The following is an 18,689-nucleotide window of genomic DNA, read 5'->3' as shown; positions in this document are numbered from 1 at the left end:
TCCTAACTCAAAACCCCAAAAAGTATGCTTTTGAGTTTTTACTTCTAATGTCCATCCAATGTATCCTCTATGATGGTTCCCTATGGGGACATTTTCCATCAGGGTACACATAATGACCTACTGTTCTGAAATAAATAGCAAATAACTGAGAACAAATTCTAAATATGCATGTTAAACCCTGACATTAAAGTAAATGCTTCCTGTTAAGGTTTAAAAAGAACTTTATACACTTTATTAACAAACCCCCAGAATACCACAAAACTTTTTGAGTGAGAACAAACATACAATTCTAAAATTTAGGTGTTACTACTGCTTTGTGCAAAAGGACTGCTAATGTGGTAAATAAACTCATTATTTTGCTAAAAATAATTTGCAGATTATCTTTATATGGTCAAAAAATTACCCAAGAGCTTCACTTTAATTCTAATCTCAGAGTCTATACTCTGGAACCATTTCTGCCTGAATCAATGTTATGAGATTCTTTTAGCACTTCTGATAATAAACCACTTTTGGAGAGGGTCCAACACAGATATAAAATTTCTTGCCTTAGCAAGCAGTTTAGTAAAACTATAGTTTGACACTTTAGTGTGTAAAAATCAAAACAAAAACAACTCAATCTCTATAGATGCCTTCCTATGTTTTTCAATAATTTAACCCAAACTGATACACTTAAGAGGTTTTATCTCCATTGTTTACCTAGTCTCATGAAAATACCTATAAGAACTGGAACATGTAGATTGAAATGACCAAAAGTAAGAAATCATAAAAGGTAAGTGGGTTGAAAAAAAGGCAATTAAGCAGAAGAATACAGATGAAAACAGAAAAAAAAAATTTAAAAAACCCAGCCAAACCCATTCCCCTACTCCATCTTACTAAGTACTCACATTTTTGGTGTCAATCATATCTAACAGTGATTTTTTAAATAGACATTTTTTGATAAGATAAGGCACAATAAATGCATACTCATAAGTAAAAATACTAATGTTGATAGTGTAACAGCTACTGATAAGCTGGCATCAGTGATATACTAATGAATCCTTTAAGATTAGTTTCTTAGCATATCACATTTTACAATTTCATAGGCTGGAAAAAAAACTGAAATACTAGTGTTTTAAAGCACTGTTTAAAATTTGATGGCTTTCAACATTAAAACATGTGAAATTTTTATATAGAGTTGATACTTCTGGGACAGGAAAAACACATCTGGGGTAGAGGTCTAAGAGGACTGAAAAGTTATTTATAAGAGTTTTTTTTTGTTTTGTTTTGTTTTGTTTTTTTTTTAGTATTTTAATGTTTATTTATTTTTGAAAGAGAGAGACAGAGCACAAGCAGGGGAGGGGCAGAGAGAGAGGTGACACAGACTCTGAAGCAGGCTCCAGGCTCTGAGATGTCAGCACAGAGCCCGTCGCAGGCTTGAACCCACGAACTGCAAGATCATGACCTGAGCCGAAACTGGACTCTTAACCAACTCAGCCACCCAGGAGCCCCTACAAGAGACAGCTTTTGAATAAGTAATTTGCAAATCATCTCATGTATTATCTATGTAACTAATTTCATAAAATAAAAATAAATTAAGCTTATCATCAGTGAACACCAGAACTGGGGGGGAATAATTATCAAAATGTTTATTTTTCTGCTCTTTGGTGATTTGGAGTGGCATACACCTAGGAATACATTATTTTTTATCCTGTTTAGAACTCATTCTTCTTGAACATACATCTTATTGACATCTTATTAGTCCTAGAAAATTCTAAGCCTGAAATGGCATATTATCCTTTCCCCTTTTTGCACTAATATACCTCCTTCATAACAATTATTAGAAGAATGCATGACTTTTCAGTCTGTCCTTCATGCAACAACATTTTATTTACATTTGCTATTTTTTATCCTCTATTTGACAAAGTCTCCTCAGATCTCCCAGTTCAGTAATTCATCTTTAGCTGTATCTAACACACAGAAAAGGACAGAGGTAACAGGTTCTGGAATCAACTTGCTTGAGTTCAGATCATATAGGTCTGATACCAATGAGAGGTGTGACTTTGCCCAAAATGACTTCTCTGTCCTCTGGTTTCCTCATCTTAATTATGAGGATAATAACATGTCCCATAGGGTTTTCTGAGAATTGAGTTAATGCATGCAAAGTATTTAAAGCATTGTGCCTATAAAATGAACTTATAAATTTCAGTGAATAAATCTTTAATTTCTGGACATTTCATTTGTTTTCTTTTTGTATTATGTATGTTCTTTCGACCTTTAATTCCTTTATCATTAATTCCTACTTTGACGACTTTAGTCATTTTTATAGTTTTTTTTTTTTTTTAACGTTTTATTTATTTTTGAGACAGGGAGAGACAGAGCATGAACAGGGGAGGGTCAGAGAGAGGGAGACACAGAATCTGAAACAGGCTCCAGACTCTGAGCTGTCAGCACAGAGGCCGTCGCAGGGCTCGAACTCACGGACCGAGAGATCATGACCTGAGCCGAAGTCGGCCGCCCAACCAACTGAGCCACCCAGGCGCCCCAGTCATTTTTATAGATTAAAAAACTTTTTTTTAATGTTTATTTTTGAGAGAGTGACACAGAACACTAGTGGGGTAAGAACAGAAAGAGGGAGACACAGAATCTGAAGCAGGCTCCAGGCTCTGAGCTGTCAACACAGAGCCCGATGTGGGGCTTGAACCCACAAACCATGAGATCATGACCTGAGCCAAAATCAGACCCTTAACCGACTGAGCCATCCAGGTACCCCAGTAGTTTTTTTAGTTTTTAAATCAGATTGCTCTAGTGTCTGAATTTTTGGGAATCCTGTCATTATTTGCTAAGTCTGCTGACTTGTTTATGGCGGATTGTTTCACCATGTGTTTTGTAATTTGGACAGTGAGTTCTCATTAGTAATTTGAGTTGAGGGTCTGTTTCAATAGGCTATTTCTGTATGCTTCTGCACGGTTACCCATAGATTATTGCTGCTCTGATACCATTTTCTATGTTAATTTTTCATTTTAAGGCTTTACTAAATAAAACACATGGATTGTAAAAATTCAAACCTCAACTCTTTGAAAAGTATATTTATAATGAAAATCTTTACATGAGACTTTTTCTTACTCTAGGCGTGGTTGTTTTGCTGATTAAGATGTTTCTTCAAGGTGTACCACCAATATGAATGGTGAAGGCTTCTGAGGTTCCCAGCTTTACGTGGGGTCTGCCATTTCTATCTCCCTGGTCTCCCTTCGGTCCCTTATCTAAATAGCAGTGTACATCAAAGCTAGGGTATCGGGAGTGGGCTGTGTATATGGAGGTTGTAGGGCAGTGTACAATTGCATAAAATAATAAAACCAAGTAAAAGATGGTCTGCCTTTTCAAGTACCACGCAATGGAAATTCTAACAATGTTAGTGATAAAATATTCTTTCCTGGAAAAAAAAGATCTGAGTTTGGTCTAAGTTGTACATTATCACCTACATCTGGGATATACTGCTCCCACTGCCTCACCTTTGATACCCAACATTTCCTGAGTGTGGTAGGTTTATGTTAAGCATTCCAACAACCCTCACAGAAGCAACAGTTCCAACTGAGATTTTGTTCTTTTGGTTTCCGTTTTCTCTCTGACACCTAGGAATTTAATCTTCTGTCTTGCATACGTAACTATGCATTTGAAACAATCTTTGATACATTTCCCCCAGCATTTCCAGGTATTTGTAGTGAATGGGTGATTAAATAACATTACCTATCACATTTCTAGAATTAGAAGTCCCCATGTCTTTACAGTGCCTAAAATTTAATTATAAATAAATACCTTTTCTACTTTGTCTTCAGAACACATCATTTCAATTTGCTTATGGCACTGTTGTTGATAGAATGATTTAAGTTCATTTTCTTTTAGTAACATTTCCAACTTCAGATATTCTTGTCTAATTTCGTCTCGATTCTGGAACAAGCAGTTCAGAATTTCTTGAAATCTACCAAAATTAAAAATTAAAACACATTATAGAATCTCACTAATTTTGTGACAGATGTTACAATGTTTACCTAAAGAAATAAATGAGCAAAAGAAGATATATCACTCACAGAATTAGACTAAACGACAAACAGCAAATAGGTTAGAGTGACTGTTTCCTATGAAATTACAAAATGTTTGGAAAAGAATATTAAATTATTTTTACTGTATTCTTCCTCTTTCAAGGAAGATCATGTTATTAAAAGATATGGGTATTATAAGGCCTCTATATATGTCATAGGTATATAAGTCATGTACTTTATGTAATCCAGCTGCTTATTAGCAAAAATAAAATATTTTGTTTGTAGGAAGAGGATGATAATTTGGACCTGTGCTATCCCAATTAACAAGGCCCCAGAAGCAACACATTACTGTGTGTTGTTTTGATGTTGGCTCACTGCAAAGAAATAAGCAGTGGGTGGCATGATCATATGGTGCCTCCATGGCCCCCTAGGGAAAGTGAGATAGCCAGTTTTTAGTTTCAGAATTTGTTACAGCAAAAACACACCATAAGGTTAGGTACCCCCTACAGCCTGGCTAAGAGTCAGCTGACACTGCCAGGACCCAAAACAACCAAGTTTGCAATGTGGCAAACCTAGAAAAGCCACTCCAGTGTCTTTCCTCCAAAGGCAATGGAGATTTAGAGAATCAAAGTTGGGGAATTTGATTCACAGCATCTCCAAACACATAAAAGGCCTCAAGCTGAGAAACTACTATAAAAGGCCTAAAAGGAACCTGCAAATCTGCATCCTCCAGGGTCACCAGAACATTGGTCACAGCAATATTCTAGTTTTATAAGTATATATTTATGTTTTAAAATCTCAGATCAGGTAGGTCTGAGCTACAGTAACAGTATAAATAGTCACATACAGGTAAAACTCTCAAAGAAAAATTAACTGTGAAGCCTTTAAAATACAACTGTAACAAAGTATATGCATTTAAAAATAAATGTTCCTCAGCTAGAATTTTAAATGTATTTGTGAGGACCTGTGGTAAAAACATTGCCAATTTACGTCAGTAGTTCTTAATGAAACTCTATTGGGAATGGCTATAAACCACAATACATCGACTTTACTGCAGTTTTGTCAAACTGATAAATATTTCATAGGAAGTATGTACGGACATTGCAATTCCATTGTATTATATTACAACACGCTAATGCCAGTAAATGAATTGATAAGTTATCTTTAGGTTATACTCAAAGATAATTTCTCAGGTTTTTTAATAACATTTTATTCAAGGACATAGTTAAATATTGGTCAATTTTGTAATTTTGTGGTTCAGACTTATTTTAGTTGGTGGGGGTCTATTGTTTAGGATGGAAGAAAAGGTAATAGTATCAAAGGTTTCTAGAGATCTCCTTTAAAAAAAATTTTACCATTTTAAAACAGAAAGAACCCTAAGGGATTGACTCACAACTATTTTCTAGTCATTTAAAACATTCAAGTAACTAGTAACAAAAATCTTTGCCAATAATTTTAGGTGATACATGATGAATATTAAATTCTACACAATTGTCATGATACACTCATAGTGAAGTTTTATAATTATTCTGTATATAAAGAACTGTACTTTCTCTTTATGACTTCTCCTAGAATAGCTTTGATAGGCAGTAAATACTGTACATTCTTCCTTTTATCTCATTCAACCATATAAAAATGTTAAGTTTATTTTTAAAAAGACACTTTGCAAATTCATGGCATTAAAAAAGCTCTATGTAACAGTATGATGGATATGATAAAAGTTATTTCATATATTTCTTTCAGGAGACCGCTAATTTTGAGGGAAAATGACAAAGGCTATGGGGTATATAACCCGATTATTAAAGCTTCTTTGTAATACAAGTAAATTATTTAACATGTTGTACAAATTAAAACTCTAAAGGCTTTTACTCTTGGTTAAATCAGGTTGAAATGTGAAAAATACTCCCCTGAAATGCTTATTTCATAGTTCAGGCCATCTCCCTCCAGAATCATCTTACCAGAAGGAAAGGTTCAAAACTTAAAGCCATCAATTGCAGAAAAGTTTAATAAGGTTTCAACTGATAACTAAATCTGGTTAGATAGTGTTGAACAATTCCATGCAAGAAAGGAGTCCAATATATAGGTCAACTTTATGCTATATTAAAAACTGATTGTCACTCAGAGAAACAGTTGTTTAATTACCTCTTATGATATTTGTAAAACAGCATGGTATGGAAGAAAAAGATTAAGATTTAAAAGTTCTTGGCTTATCTTTGAAAAAACAATATCCCACTTCAAATTTCAAAGGATTGTTCTAGTGATCAGATTAAATTGATATGGGGCTAAAAATCATCAAAAACTATAAAGTCATCTACAAAGATAAAGTACTATTACTAGAAGTAGCAATCTTAGCATCTGGGGTAAACTGAGTCAGAAAACATTATTTTTTTCAAATAAGGATATTTTCCATAAACTTCAAAATACAAATCCAATTTTAAAAACGGTGTCGTACCTGAAACTAGGTTGAAAGTCACTGTCAACTAGTCTTCCTTACATATAGCAAGATATCTTCTATAACCTCTAGAGTTCCAAAACAGTGTGAATAATCATTGGTTTCCAAATTGTGGTTAGTTTCTCATACTAATGATAACAGAACACTGGCTCTGGAGAATGTCAAGTAACTTTAACTTCAGTCAACTTCAATCAAGATTGAACAGATTCCTTTATTATAAGACCTCTCAGAGCCTTTAATAAACTGATATACTTTGGAAATCACCTAGAATCCTCAAGTAAGGTGTAATTTCCAAATTTGTTTGATCCAAGAATTTCTTACTGCCTTCTTAGAGCTACTCAAGATTCACAGCTTTTGAACTAGCATACCCTTTGGGACAATTTGGAAAATTATCTTAACTGCTTAGGGGAGAAGTATTCGTGAATATTGTATTATCAACACCTTTTTTTTTTTTTTTTTTTCCAATTACCTGCTAGGAAGCTTAGTGGGAACCTATCAAAATTCCGTATTAATTTATATCACTGAGAGATGTCCCTTCAAATAATTAACCAAACTAAGTGAATTATTAGAGTTATACATAGTCAAGAAAGAGTAGATAAGATTCATGTGAACTATACAAATAATGATATCATGCCAGATGAGATTGCCTGAATGTTTGTTACCCAAAATTCCTATGTTGAAACCTAACACCTAAGGTGATGTATTAGGAAGTGGGGCTGTTGGGAGGTAATCAGATGAGGGCAGAGACCCTCATGTGTGGGACTAGTGCCCTTAGAGATAGGCTGTGGAGAGAGAGATCTCCCTTCAGAGTTCATGTGAGGATTCAAGAATTGAAATCTTCAGCTGGAAAGAATGCCCTCACCCAACTATACTAGCCCCCTAATCTTGGGACTTCCAGTCTCCAGAACTGTGAGAAAGATTTTTGTTTATTTATTTTGTTTATAAGATGCCACTCTGTGGTATTTTGTTACAGCAGCCTGAGTGGAATAAGACACCTGAGAAGAAAAATATGAAAACAGCTAAAAACTAATTTCATAAGTGTCGTAACTGGCTTTACTTTCTCCATCTTATACCCAAGTCCTGGTATAATCACAACTGTGTATAATCATAACTAAAATGATCTGATCTCCGAAGTGTGCAAATAAAGAGCAATCAGTGACTTCCTGAATTCAGTTGAGAATATATATAAAGACATACTTACACAAAAAATGATGATAACATAAAATATCTGACTAACTTTCAAAACCATAAAATCCTCAAAATGAGATCTTAATGTCATTTTTACCTTTCAATTTCTTTTTCCTGAGGGTTTGAAATCATTAACTTTGCTTTGTTATTTTCATCAGTAAAGGCTTTCTGTTCTTCATAGGCTTTTAGTTTTTCTTTTAACATTAAAATCTAGTAGAGAGAAACACTAGTTAAAATACAAATTATTTGTCTCCATAATACATGGCTACAGAAAAATGTTAGCTGTGAAAAATAACTGAACATGCTAGATTTTCAACTATAATAGAAAAAAATGTCAAATTTTTAAGCAATTAAGTTTGCAGAATCCCATAAATGAAGAACTAAAGGAGAGTAACATAAAGAGAAGACATACCTCTTCCTTCTGCTCATTACAGATCTTTACATACCGAGTTATATGATTGTCAAGGTTAAGAACATTGCTCTTCAACTGTTAAAAGATAGAAATTATGATTGTATGTAGGTAGATAATAATCACATAGCTATACATATATATATATATATATGAGAAAAATGGCATTATATCCTCATTAATTCTGATCCATGAATTCAAAATTTGAGACAATTACAGTCATGTGATAATCATGATCCTTTACGCTAATGTTCAAAATCTATGATAAGAGGACATGCTGAGCACATCTACAAAATAAATGAAATTATAAAGAAATTATCTTACTACCTGAGAAAATATACTTTTAAGAACTTACAAAACATTCATTCACATTATAATTAAAATTGCCCATTTTCTTTTTCCTCTGACTTCTAAGGAATTTAGAGATAATTTTAAGTTTCAATCATTTTTAATTTCAACTAGTTTTTAATGAGTTCTTATTACATTTTATCCTTTTTATAATTGTATGGGCTCCTTGGCAGCTATGGAATAGTGGGAAAACATCAAAGATATAAGTCCAAATACTTGATTTCAAGGCCCTGTCCACTTCTTACTTAACTGATTTAGAATTTGGTACTTAAAATTCTGAGTATCAATAGATTGGTGTAAGGAATATATGAAAAACGTGTGAAAAGCTTTGTGTACCCATTTAATATAATCTTTCCCAATTAATTATATAAAAAGTATATAGACATTTCTCTAAGGAAGACAATAACTGGCTCATCTTCATACAGTGGGAGTAGCAGAAGGGTAAGTAGGAGGAGAAATCATCATACTACCTGAACTCTAGGTTTCTTCCAACCCTGAGATCCTGTGATTTTTAAACATATATCATGTTTGACCTAAATTTCTTTAAATTGCCCCAAATTACTGGCGAGAATACTGACTTGATCAATAATTATTATACTGTTAGAGCTATATTGGTTGCATCAATATCATGAATTATTTTAAAGGGGCTATTTACTTCATAAACTGAGGCAGATATATCTATTTTACAGATGAAGTGACCGTGGCTTGGAGAAATTACCTAACATGTCCAAGGTTTTCAGGAAGAAAGGGCTGGATCTGAGCTATAGCAGATGGCATCATCCTTGGCTATAACAAATGTGTTAAAGCCTTGACCAATTACCCCAGGGTGCCATCAAAATATAATGTGCCATGATGTGAAAAAGTTTAGGAAGAAAGGCACTAAAGCATTCTAGCTTCCAAAAGACTAAATAATGGTATCTATTATATATGTAATCAAGATGCTTAATGATTTAATTGTCCAAGTAAATGCTCAATTAACCAAGCCAATAAAGACATTTCTAACCCTGTTTGCTAATTCATTAGTAAAAATACAATATTTTTTAGAGTTATAAAAATAGTATACATCTAATGCCCTTACAACAAAGGCAGAGTAAACACACTTACAGAAGATTTAATGTCCTTTGCACGATTAGCATACTTAAGAGTGTTATATGTGTCATCGTAGAACACAGAGGAAGGACTAACAGCAGCTATCATTATAGTTTGACAGTTTCCTCCAAGAGAATCCTTTAACAAGCGAGTGAGCTTACTATTTCTGTAAGGAATATGCTGATTCTTTCTCTGAAAGAACAAAAAAAGAATTCTTATGTCATTTTCCACATTTAAATGGAAAGCTGCTATCACTTCACTCTAAGAATTTAAGCACTGCCCAACTTTGCAGAGACTTATGATATAATTGGTGATTGAAATGATGATGATGAATCTTATGGAACTATTGAGTGAATATATAAAACAAATATCCTACCTAAGGATTATATCCCCATCTCAATAAACGTTAGCTAATTAAAAAAAATCAATATTGGTTTATGAGTTGTGATAAGTACACCAGATAAATGTGAGATGTTAAAAACTGGGAAAACTGAGTGTGGAGTATATTTAAGAAGATCTTTCCATATTATTTTAGCAACTTTCCTCTCTTAAAAAAATAAATGTCCATTAAAAAAAAAAAATCACCATTTAAAAAAAAATTAAAATACAAAAGTATTACATGCCCTATACAAATATAGTAAGAATTTTGTATGGCATACAGCTATTTCTCTCATTAAATAATTAGCTAACATGGACATAAAGTAAATTAAAATTATAATTTTACAGAGACTTCATCTGAAAGGACAACAGAGTTCTAAGAGAACTTAATACTTCTAGGTTTCCCTTTACTTAAAAGATACAGTTCTGATTTTAAAGTAAAAATCAAAATTTCCAAAAAGCACACTTTCTATATAAAACAAAACATTATAATGTTGAGCTAAAAGCAATCTTATGCTATCTAGTGTAGATCTTTCATATTATACAAAAGACTAATGGAAGCTAAACCAAAAATGAAATGGCTTGCGTCGGGTCATGTGCCTGATAATTCAGAGCTAGAAATGCACCCGAGGTGCCCCAGTTTCCAGTAGTACTGTGCTTTCCACTATAGCAGTGTTTCCCAAATAGTGTGGAATGTATATTACTGGTGTTAACTTGAAATGATTTTACATGTACAAGTCCAAACGTTAAACATGGACTCATAAATGACTCAATAGGAGTCAATTATTAAAAATTTAGACAGTATGGAAAAAATGCTATAAATGGCTTAAGTTCAGAAAATCAGTCTCTTTATCATGCTATTTACACGTTTGAGATTTTAATTTAGAATATAAAAGACATATTGCCTTTGTAATCTTTATGTGATTTCAGGAACTTGCCTTTTTTAAAAACACTTCCCAAATCATTTTAATTTTATTAAATCAAAATACAACATTTTCCTAGCATTCATTGACCTGTATTTTCCTAAATACAATTTCTTAAATCTTGAACCTGGCTTGAACTTGATTAAAAAAAAAAAAGTCATTTTTACCAATACAGAAATTGTTAAATATGCTGTATTCTAGTAAGCACTCCAGCATATAGTAGACGTAAAATATTTTTAAATGCCTCAAAGACATCTAATAAACATGACCTTATTAGGTGATTTGATTATACTTTATATCTTAAGCCCTTCTTCCTAAGAAAAATTAAAACTCTAACATTTAACCCAATCTTACAGTATATAAAATACAAACCAGAACAAAATTAAGCTTTTCTAAATATGTTTTTCATATTCATCCCAATTCAATTATCATGCTTGCTGTGTAGTGATCATTAAGTGATCATTTTATTTTTTTTAATGTTTATTTGAGAGAGAGTGAAAGGGTGCATGAGCAGGGGAGGGACAGACAGGGAGAGAGAATACCAAGCAGGCTCCATGCCATCAGCACAGAGCCTGACACGTGGCTTGATCTCACGACCCATGAGATTATAACCTGACCTGAAATCAAGAATAAGAAACTCAACCAAATGAGCCACCCAGGTACCCCTAAATGGTGATTTTAATAATCAGGTAGAAAATAAGTGATGAGAAAGTACGATAAAATACTGATTATGAATATGATAGTCAATCGTTTTCTTTCAACAAATTCTGATTCTAAAACTAGAAATTAAAACGAAACAAAATATAGCTTTATTTGATATATTAGGCTTTTTGTGATCTTTGCCCTATATACAAATGACATTTGATTTATAATAGACCATAAAACAAAATTATTTTGGGGCGTCTGGGTGGCTCAGTTGGTTAAGCGGCCGACTTTGGCTCAGGTCATGAGCTCGTGGTCCGTGAGTTCGAGCCCCGCGTTGGGCTCTGTGCTGACAGCTCAGAGCCTGGAGCCTGTTTCAGATTCTGTGTCTCCCTCTCTCTGACCCTCCCCTGTTCATGCTCTGTCTCTCCCTGTCTCAAAAATAAATAAAACGTTAAAAAAAAAATTTAAAAAAAAATTATTTTAAGTAGTATCTTTCTAGGAATTATACATATTTCAGCATTTCAATATATTTAAATAAGTAAACATATGGCACCTACCTTTGCATCTGCTAAGGCATTGATAACATTCCCAAGAGCTAAGAGTGACCGATTAATATTTGTGCCTTCTATAAATCGGGTCCCTTTAGCACTGGTAGTACTGGCTCGCTCAGACCCTGCCAGATCAATGAGTGACATCTTGGCAATTCGTACATTTTGACTGATACTTGCTGTTCTGTCTTGTTGTCGCAAATAAATCTTTTTGAAATTACAGGAGAATAGGAAAAATGAGGATAAGGTTTAACAAAATTAAAAGAGAAATGTGCACTTTATTTTTAAAAGAGCATGAAATCAAAATTATTTTCATTTCAAAAACATACTGAAGAAAGTATAATATTCTGACTGGCTGGTATGTAAGAATACCAGAATTATGGAAGTTGAAAAAAACCTCAAAAGTGAGATTTCCCGTATGTGTACCAGAGGGCAAATGACTGTTGGCATGACAGAAGCTCAAAACAACTACCATTTGTGTTCTGGTAACCCTTGAACCAGAACATAGACTTACCAGTGGTGGTGGTAGGGAACAGGTACTCTAGAAATAATACTCTTTTTTTTTTTTTTTAATTTTACTTTATTTTTTATTTTTTAAAATTTACATCCAAATTAGTATATCGTGAAGCAATGATTTCAGGAGTAGATTCCTTAATGCCCCTTAGCCATTTAGCCCATCCCCTCCCACAACCCCTCCAGCAACCCTCAGGTTGTTCTCCATATTTATGAGTCTCTTTTGTCCCCCTCCCTGTTTTTATATTATTTTTGTTTCCCTTCCCTTATGTTCATCTGTTTTGTCTTTTAAAGTCCTCATATGAATGAAGTCATATGATTTTTGTATTTCTCTAATTTCACTTAGCTTAATACCCTCCAGTTCCATCCATGTAGTTGCAAATGGCAGGATTTCATCCTTTTTGATTGCCGAGTAATACTCCATTGTACATATATATACCACATCTTCTTTATCCATTCATCCATCTATGGACATTTGGGCTCTTTCCGTACTTTGGCTATTGTTGATAGTGCTGCTATAAACATGGGGGTGCACTTGTCCCTTCGAAAGAGCACACTTGTATCCCTTGGATAAATGCCTAGGAGTGCAATTGCTGGGTGGTAGGGTAGTTCTATTTTTAGTTTCTTGAGAAACCTCCATACTGCTTTTCAGAGTGGCTGCACCAGCTTGCATTCCCATAGAAATAATATTCTTAACAGAAAACCAAAGGCGGTGGTCAGAATGCTTTGCCTTTGTCCGGGGACTTTTCCTAAAGGAAAGGTGCATTTGATGTCGGCCTAAATTGGAGAGTAAATGTATTCTAATTCCCAAAATTGTTGTATGTTGTTATATTTAAGAAAATATCCCATATAAAAAAAAAATAGTAAAATGTACTTGTCATGTTCAGCTCGTTGGCATACAGCATCGTTTATTGAGCCAATTTAGGCTACTTGATAGTTTAATTGAAATAAGCTAAGTGGCAAACTTAAAAGAGATGGAGAAGATTAGCTATTATTCCATTATAAAACTCTTTGCTAATATTCTTATAAAGCAGGGTCTAAGACATTTTGGGGAAATTTCAGTGTCACAGATAAACATTTCTCTCATGACCACTGATAAATGAAGAGTCATTGGAAAGAACAGAAAAGATTAATAAAATTTTATGGACTAGAGACTTTCTGAATGACTTGACTGCCTCCGATATGAATTCTTTCAACTATGTCAATTTCTTTTATAAGATGTGCTCCAATAATATAATCCGGAATGAAGCTATAAAATAATTTGTATTTTAACAGGACCAGAAGCTACAAAAAATAATATCTATTAACCTATGCTTTAACTCTTTCTAGAATTGTATTCCTAAAAAGAACTGTAACAATGCAATCAATGTCCTTCAGGAATGCAACTACTCACATAGTCCCTATGGTGAAATCTTTAGAACGTGAATCAGTATCTCCCCAATTTATTGGTTCTGTAAATCTAGATCTATAAAGAGAAAGTTTGCTCTGAATATAAGGTTATCTTTAGAAAAGACTAAATATTTTTGCTAACTTAAAAAAAGAAAAACAACTAACTCAAGGAAAAAACCCTCTAACACTACTACCTTACTATCCTGTATCTTCACACATGTAAAACTTTATACTTCCTATTTACATCATCTCAATTCAGAATATTCTTGATAAAATCTTTTCAAAGCTGTAGAGTTAAGGAAATACTGAGTAATGAGTCCACAGATGAAGGGATTTTCTTTGTATATGTGAAAACTACCACACATGAATTTGGCTTTGTTCATTTTAAATTGAATTTTAAGAGCAATAGTCTAATGGCCTGTTACCTGGAAAACAGCATGAGAACGAGAAGATGTGGCATTCATATCAGTGGGATGCTGTGTCCTATTTCTGTTTCCATTATCCAACAACTGTAAAATTTCCTCTGAGGACTTGGGCTAGAAAATTTAAGTAAAAGAAAAATATACAAATTAGCCATCTATCTTTGAAATTTTTAATAAACTTTCAACAAGAAAAAAGACTTTTAAAGATAAAAGGTAGAAAATGTTTTCTATAAATTAAATCCCATTAAATATTCCCCACCCCTCCCCTCCAGGAAATTGAAAATCTATGTGTAACTTATGATTTCCCCAAAGCTTTACTAATAATGTACTGTTGACTTGAAGTCTTTCCGATAGTAGGAACAGGTGATCAATACATATTTTGCATGTTACATGTATTATACACTGTATTCTTACCATAAATGAAAAAAGGGAATGTTATTAAGAGAATCATAAGGAAGAAAAAATACATTTGCAGTACTGTATTGTGTTTATAAGAAAAAATCTGCATATAAGAGTACGCGTTCAGCTCAAACCCATGTTGTTCAAGGGTCAACTATACTTTGTTTGGTGTTCTATGAGAAATAAAAGATAAAATCTTTTCTTTCTGTGGAGATAAAATATAAATGTATTATGCAGAACACATGGTATTAAATTTTCAAGTAGATTTTTAAAAGAAAAGGTCATTCAATTATTTCAAAGGGAAACAAAATAATACTAAAGATACACTCTGATTATTTTAACTCTGCACTTCATTATTTTTCTTCTATCTTGAACACAATGGAAAAAAAGTAAATGGCTAAATAATCACACTTGCTATCAGCATAAGGAAAAAGACATTTATACACATACCTGATGTAAAGTCAACCCCTGAACAACTACCCCTTTTTGGGCATCTTCCCGAACGGCAAGTGGTCCTGAATTTACTAAGAGGTCACGAATCTGTTCATTATATACCTTAAGGGGGAAAAAAAACCCAAAAACAACTGCTTTAGCACTGATGTTGAAATAATAGTGATAACATCACATATGCTACTGATTTAAGGTTGTATTAGAATTACATCTTAAAGGTAAGCGTCAACTCATTTTCATTCATCTCACCCATTCTACCTCTTGTTGCCATTAATTTTCTATCGTCTGAGAAAACAGAAGTTTTATTACCTAGGTGTGCAACTGAAATTTAGAGGTGAGTCATTATATTCTTACTCCATAATTCCTAGTTTGATAACTACAGTGAAACAAATAAGATAGCTGGATGTGTCTTTTCCTATTTTCTGGAAATATATGGGACATAAGGTCTTGGGAGATTCTAGTAAGTTATATGGAGATGCCATGGTTCTTACTGAAGATATTTGTTATTTTATTATGCCCCAACAGTCAAAACTTTTTAAATTTTAGAGCTTAAAAGTTAAAGAAAACCCATACTCAGGGATATATTTCATTTATCTTTTAATTGCATTAAGTTTAATATGCAATTCTTAATAAGTTCCATAATAGGACCCCCCCCCACCACACACAGACACACACAGACACACACACACACACACACACACACACACACACACACACACACTTCATTTGAATGATGAGGGGAACTGAGGCCCTAGAAGGTTAAGTGATTTGTCCATGGTCACAAAAGTAATAGCAGAATGGTGCCAAATAGCCTTACCCTACTGCATGGCATTGAATACACATCTGTATTTTATGTCTCTGGCAATATATATATTTTTTAGTAATTTTGTAAGCAAGGCATAAAAATGGTACTATTGATTTTATGAATTTATCAAAGTTACTGAATTTTCTACTTGCCAAACAAATGACAACTACAACTAGTGATAAAACTTAAACACACACGCGCGCGCGCACACACACACACACAGAGAATTAAGGCTTTAAGAAATATTTTAACTTATTTCCATGTTCTAATAAATAGCCAATAGTGATACTTCATTTCTGGTAAGATTTTCTACAATGAATGATAATTTTTAAATGTAATAAAAATTTTGTTTTTTAACGTTTATTTATTTTTGAGACAGAGAGAGACAGAGCATAAACAGGGAGAGTCAGAGAGAGAGGGAGACACAGAATCCGAAGCAGGCTCCAGGCTCTGAGCTGTGAGCACAGAGCCCAATGCGGGGCTCGAACCCACGAGCCGTGAGATCATGACCTGAGCCGAAGTCGGATGCTTAACCAACTGAGCCACCCAGGTGCCCCAAAATGTAATAAATTCTTAAAAGTAGTAAAATCGAAAGAGATAATTTTTGTTGGTTGTTATTTTTCTGATAAGCAGCAGTCACTTTTCAAACGCTTCCCCTTACCCATTTCAATCACACAAAATACACAATTAGAACAATCATTCTCAAGTCAGTCTACACATCAGAATCACCTGGGAACTTTTAAAAAACCTAAGATGTCTCAACCACAATCCAGACCTATTAAATTAAAATGTCCAGGGGGTGATACCTAGGTATGTCTATTTTTAAAAAGCTCCATAGCCAACTCGGGTGCAGAGCCTGAGTGAAAAACCACTAGATTAGACATTGCCTTCCTTACCATTAATAACATGAAGGCAGATTAAAAGAAAAAACAATTAAAAACATTATAAAAATAACCAAACTTTAGAATTCCCCCAGTTATAAAAGGATCTAAGGAAGAAATAATGAATACTGCTATGCTCTTTCCCCAATTAAGTTCAAAGCAATTTTTTCAACACTTACTTATAGACAATGAGTTTTTTCAGCAACCTACATATCTTAATCAATTGTTGAAATGTGAAGAAACTTTCTCAGTAGGAACCAAACTACAAGATGTCAATAAGAGAGCTGTAACCAGTAGAAATGTTCTCTCCGATACCACAAACGAATAGGCAGTAAAATCACAGATTTGTTTCTGCACTGGTATCTGAAACACTATCTGAACACAAAGTTAAGAGTGCCTACCACCTAGTTACGATTTGTTGAATGTCAGCTATTACTAAGAAAGCAGAAGTCCTCAAAGAATGATGGCGTATGTCAAAAGGACACAAGAGAAACATGAAGGAGACCTGACTAGTCAAATCTAGCATAATTTGAGCTTTAATTATGGAAAAGGTTTATAAGCTCTTAAATAATATTAAGAAACCATGAGTCCACACTGATATAATAAAGAAAAGGAAAAGCTCTTTCTGTATAGGAGAAAGTGAGGAATGACTATAGATGAAATTATGGAATTTAAGTATCACTATCATCTACCATCATAATAACTGATTCAGGCATGAATCATCAGTGGATGCCAATAGTAATAGATGAAAGTTTGAGGAGTAAGAGGATAAAGGGTAAAGTAACATCTTTATAGGGCAGAAATTTTGCCTACATCAACATAATGAAATGGATCAAAGTTAACCAAACCAGTAATGGGACTACAAGTTATGATACCATAAGAACTCAACATTACTTCTACGGTGTTCTTGCTAGTTTACAACCTGAATCCAATTGCTGACTAACACAAATTAGAGGTTTTATGACAGTGACATAAAACAGAGAAAAAAAATCCAAATTAAAACTAAAGAGATATGACAATTGCATGCAACTTATGATCTTAGATTTCCTTTTTCAAAAAGGGCAACACTGGAATAATTGGCAAAATCTCATTAAGATTTATAGATTAGGTAATGGTGTTCTATCACTGTTAATTTCCTGATTTTGATAACTATTCAGTGGTTATTCTTGTTTTTACAAGTTTGTAACTTAAACAGATTAGAAAAAAGAGGAAGACACACACATACCAAGGGAAAAAACAAAGGTAGTAAAGGTAGTAAAATATGGGGGATCTGGGTGAAGGGTATCTGGAAGGTCTTTGTGCTAATCATGCTACTCAGAAATTAGGCCAAAATAACATACTCAGCAGAAAGAGATAAAGATGCATAACAAATACCTAAGAGCAGGAATTTCAATGATTTTATACATTCATAAGAAAATTCCTATATGATAGAATAGTTTGAATAGGCCATGGAACGTCTTAAAGATTTTGTAATACTATTGACTCATCTAAAGAATGATATTGTCAACTCACCTCCAGATAAGAAACTGCGGTACTACATACTTTCTCTTCTTTAATCTCCTCCATAGATTTGTAAAGGTCTAACATCGTTAGATACATCACTCCAGGTTCAGCAGCTGATCCTAGCATCGTGTGGGTCTTCCCAGCTCCAGTGGCACCATATGCAAGTACTAAGTTTTTATAAAAGGGGATCAAAGCTCTTTATTACGACACACAACATTACTATATCCACTGTCCAGTGGAGAGTTCTATCTGTATATCCTGAACATAACCTTAAACGCATTAGATCCAAAATTAACTTCTAGGCTTATCCTAAAACCTGGGAAGTTTAGCA

At 33.6% G+C, this 18,689-nt stretch overlaps 1 protein-coding gene across 3 annotated transcripts in view; it reads right to left on the bottom strand.

The window, feature by feature from the left end:
* Nucleotides 1-18,689, bottom strand: part of KIF18A (kinesin family member 18A) — a 79,565-nt gene that overhangs the window by 49,263 nt on the left and 11,613 nt on the right. For all 3 annotated transcript variants that reach the window (XR_008290416.1, XM_015066893.3, XM_053203353.1), the window contains 8 exons: nucleotides 18,368-18,525; nucleotides 15,170-15,274; nucleotides 14,324-14,434; nucleotides 12,006-12,203; nucleotides 9,518-9,694; nucleotides 8,069-8,143; nucleotides 7,754-7,866; nucleotides 3,793-3,955 (listed from right to left, as the gene is read on the bottom strand). Coding sequence is in view for 2 of the 3 variants with exons in the window: in XM_015066893.3 (XP_014922379.2) it covers nucleotides 3,793-3,955; nucleotides 7,754-7,866; nucleotides 8,069-8,143; nucleotides 9,518-9,694; nucleotides 12,006-12,203; nucleotides 14,324-14,434; nucleotides 15,170-15,274; nucleotides 18,368-18,525 (1,100 nt within the window). In the remaining variant the exon portion in view is untranslated. The remainder of the gene's footprint in view (nucleotides 1-3,792; nucleotides 3,956-7,753; nucleotides 7,867-8,068; nucleotides 8,144-9,517; nucleotides 9,695-12,005; nucleotides 12,204-14,323; nucleotides 14,435-15,169; nucleotides 15,275-18,367; nucleotides 18,526-18,689) is intronic.

Source organism: Acinonyx jubatus, chromosome D1 (genome assembly GCF_027475565.1).
Source record: "Acinonyx jubatus isolate Ajub_Pintada_27869175 chromosome D1, VMU_Ajub_asm_v1.0, whole genome shotgun sequence".
Lineage (NCBI taxonomy): Eukaryota > Metazoa > Chordata > Mammalia > Carnivora > Felidae > Acinonyx > Acinonyx jubatus.
The sequence above is the reverse complement of the archived record's forward strand: the minus strand, read 5'-3'. Positions and strand labels throughout refer to the sequence as shown.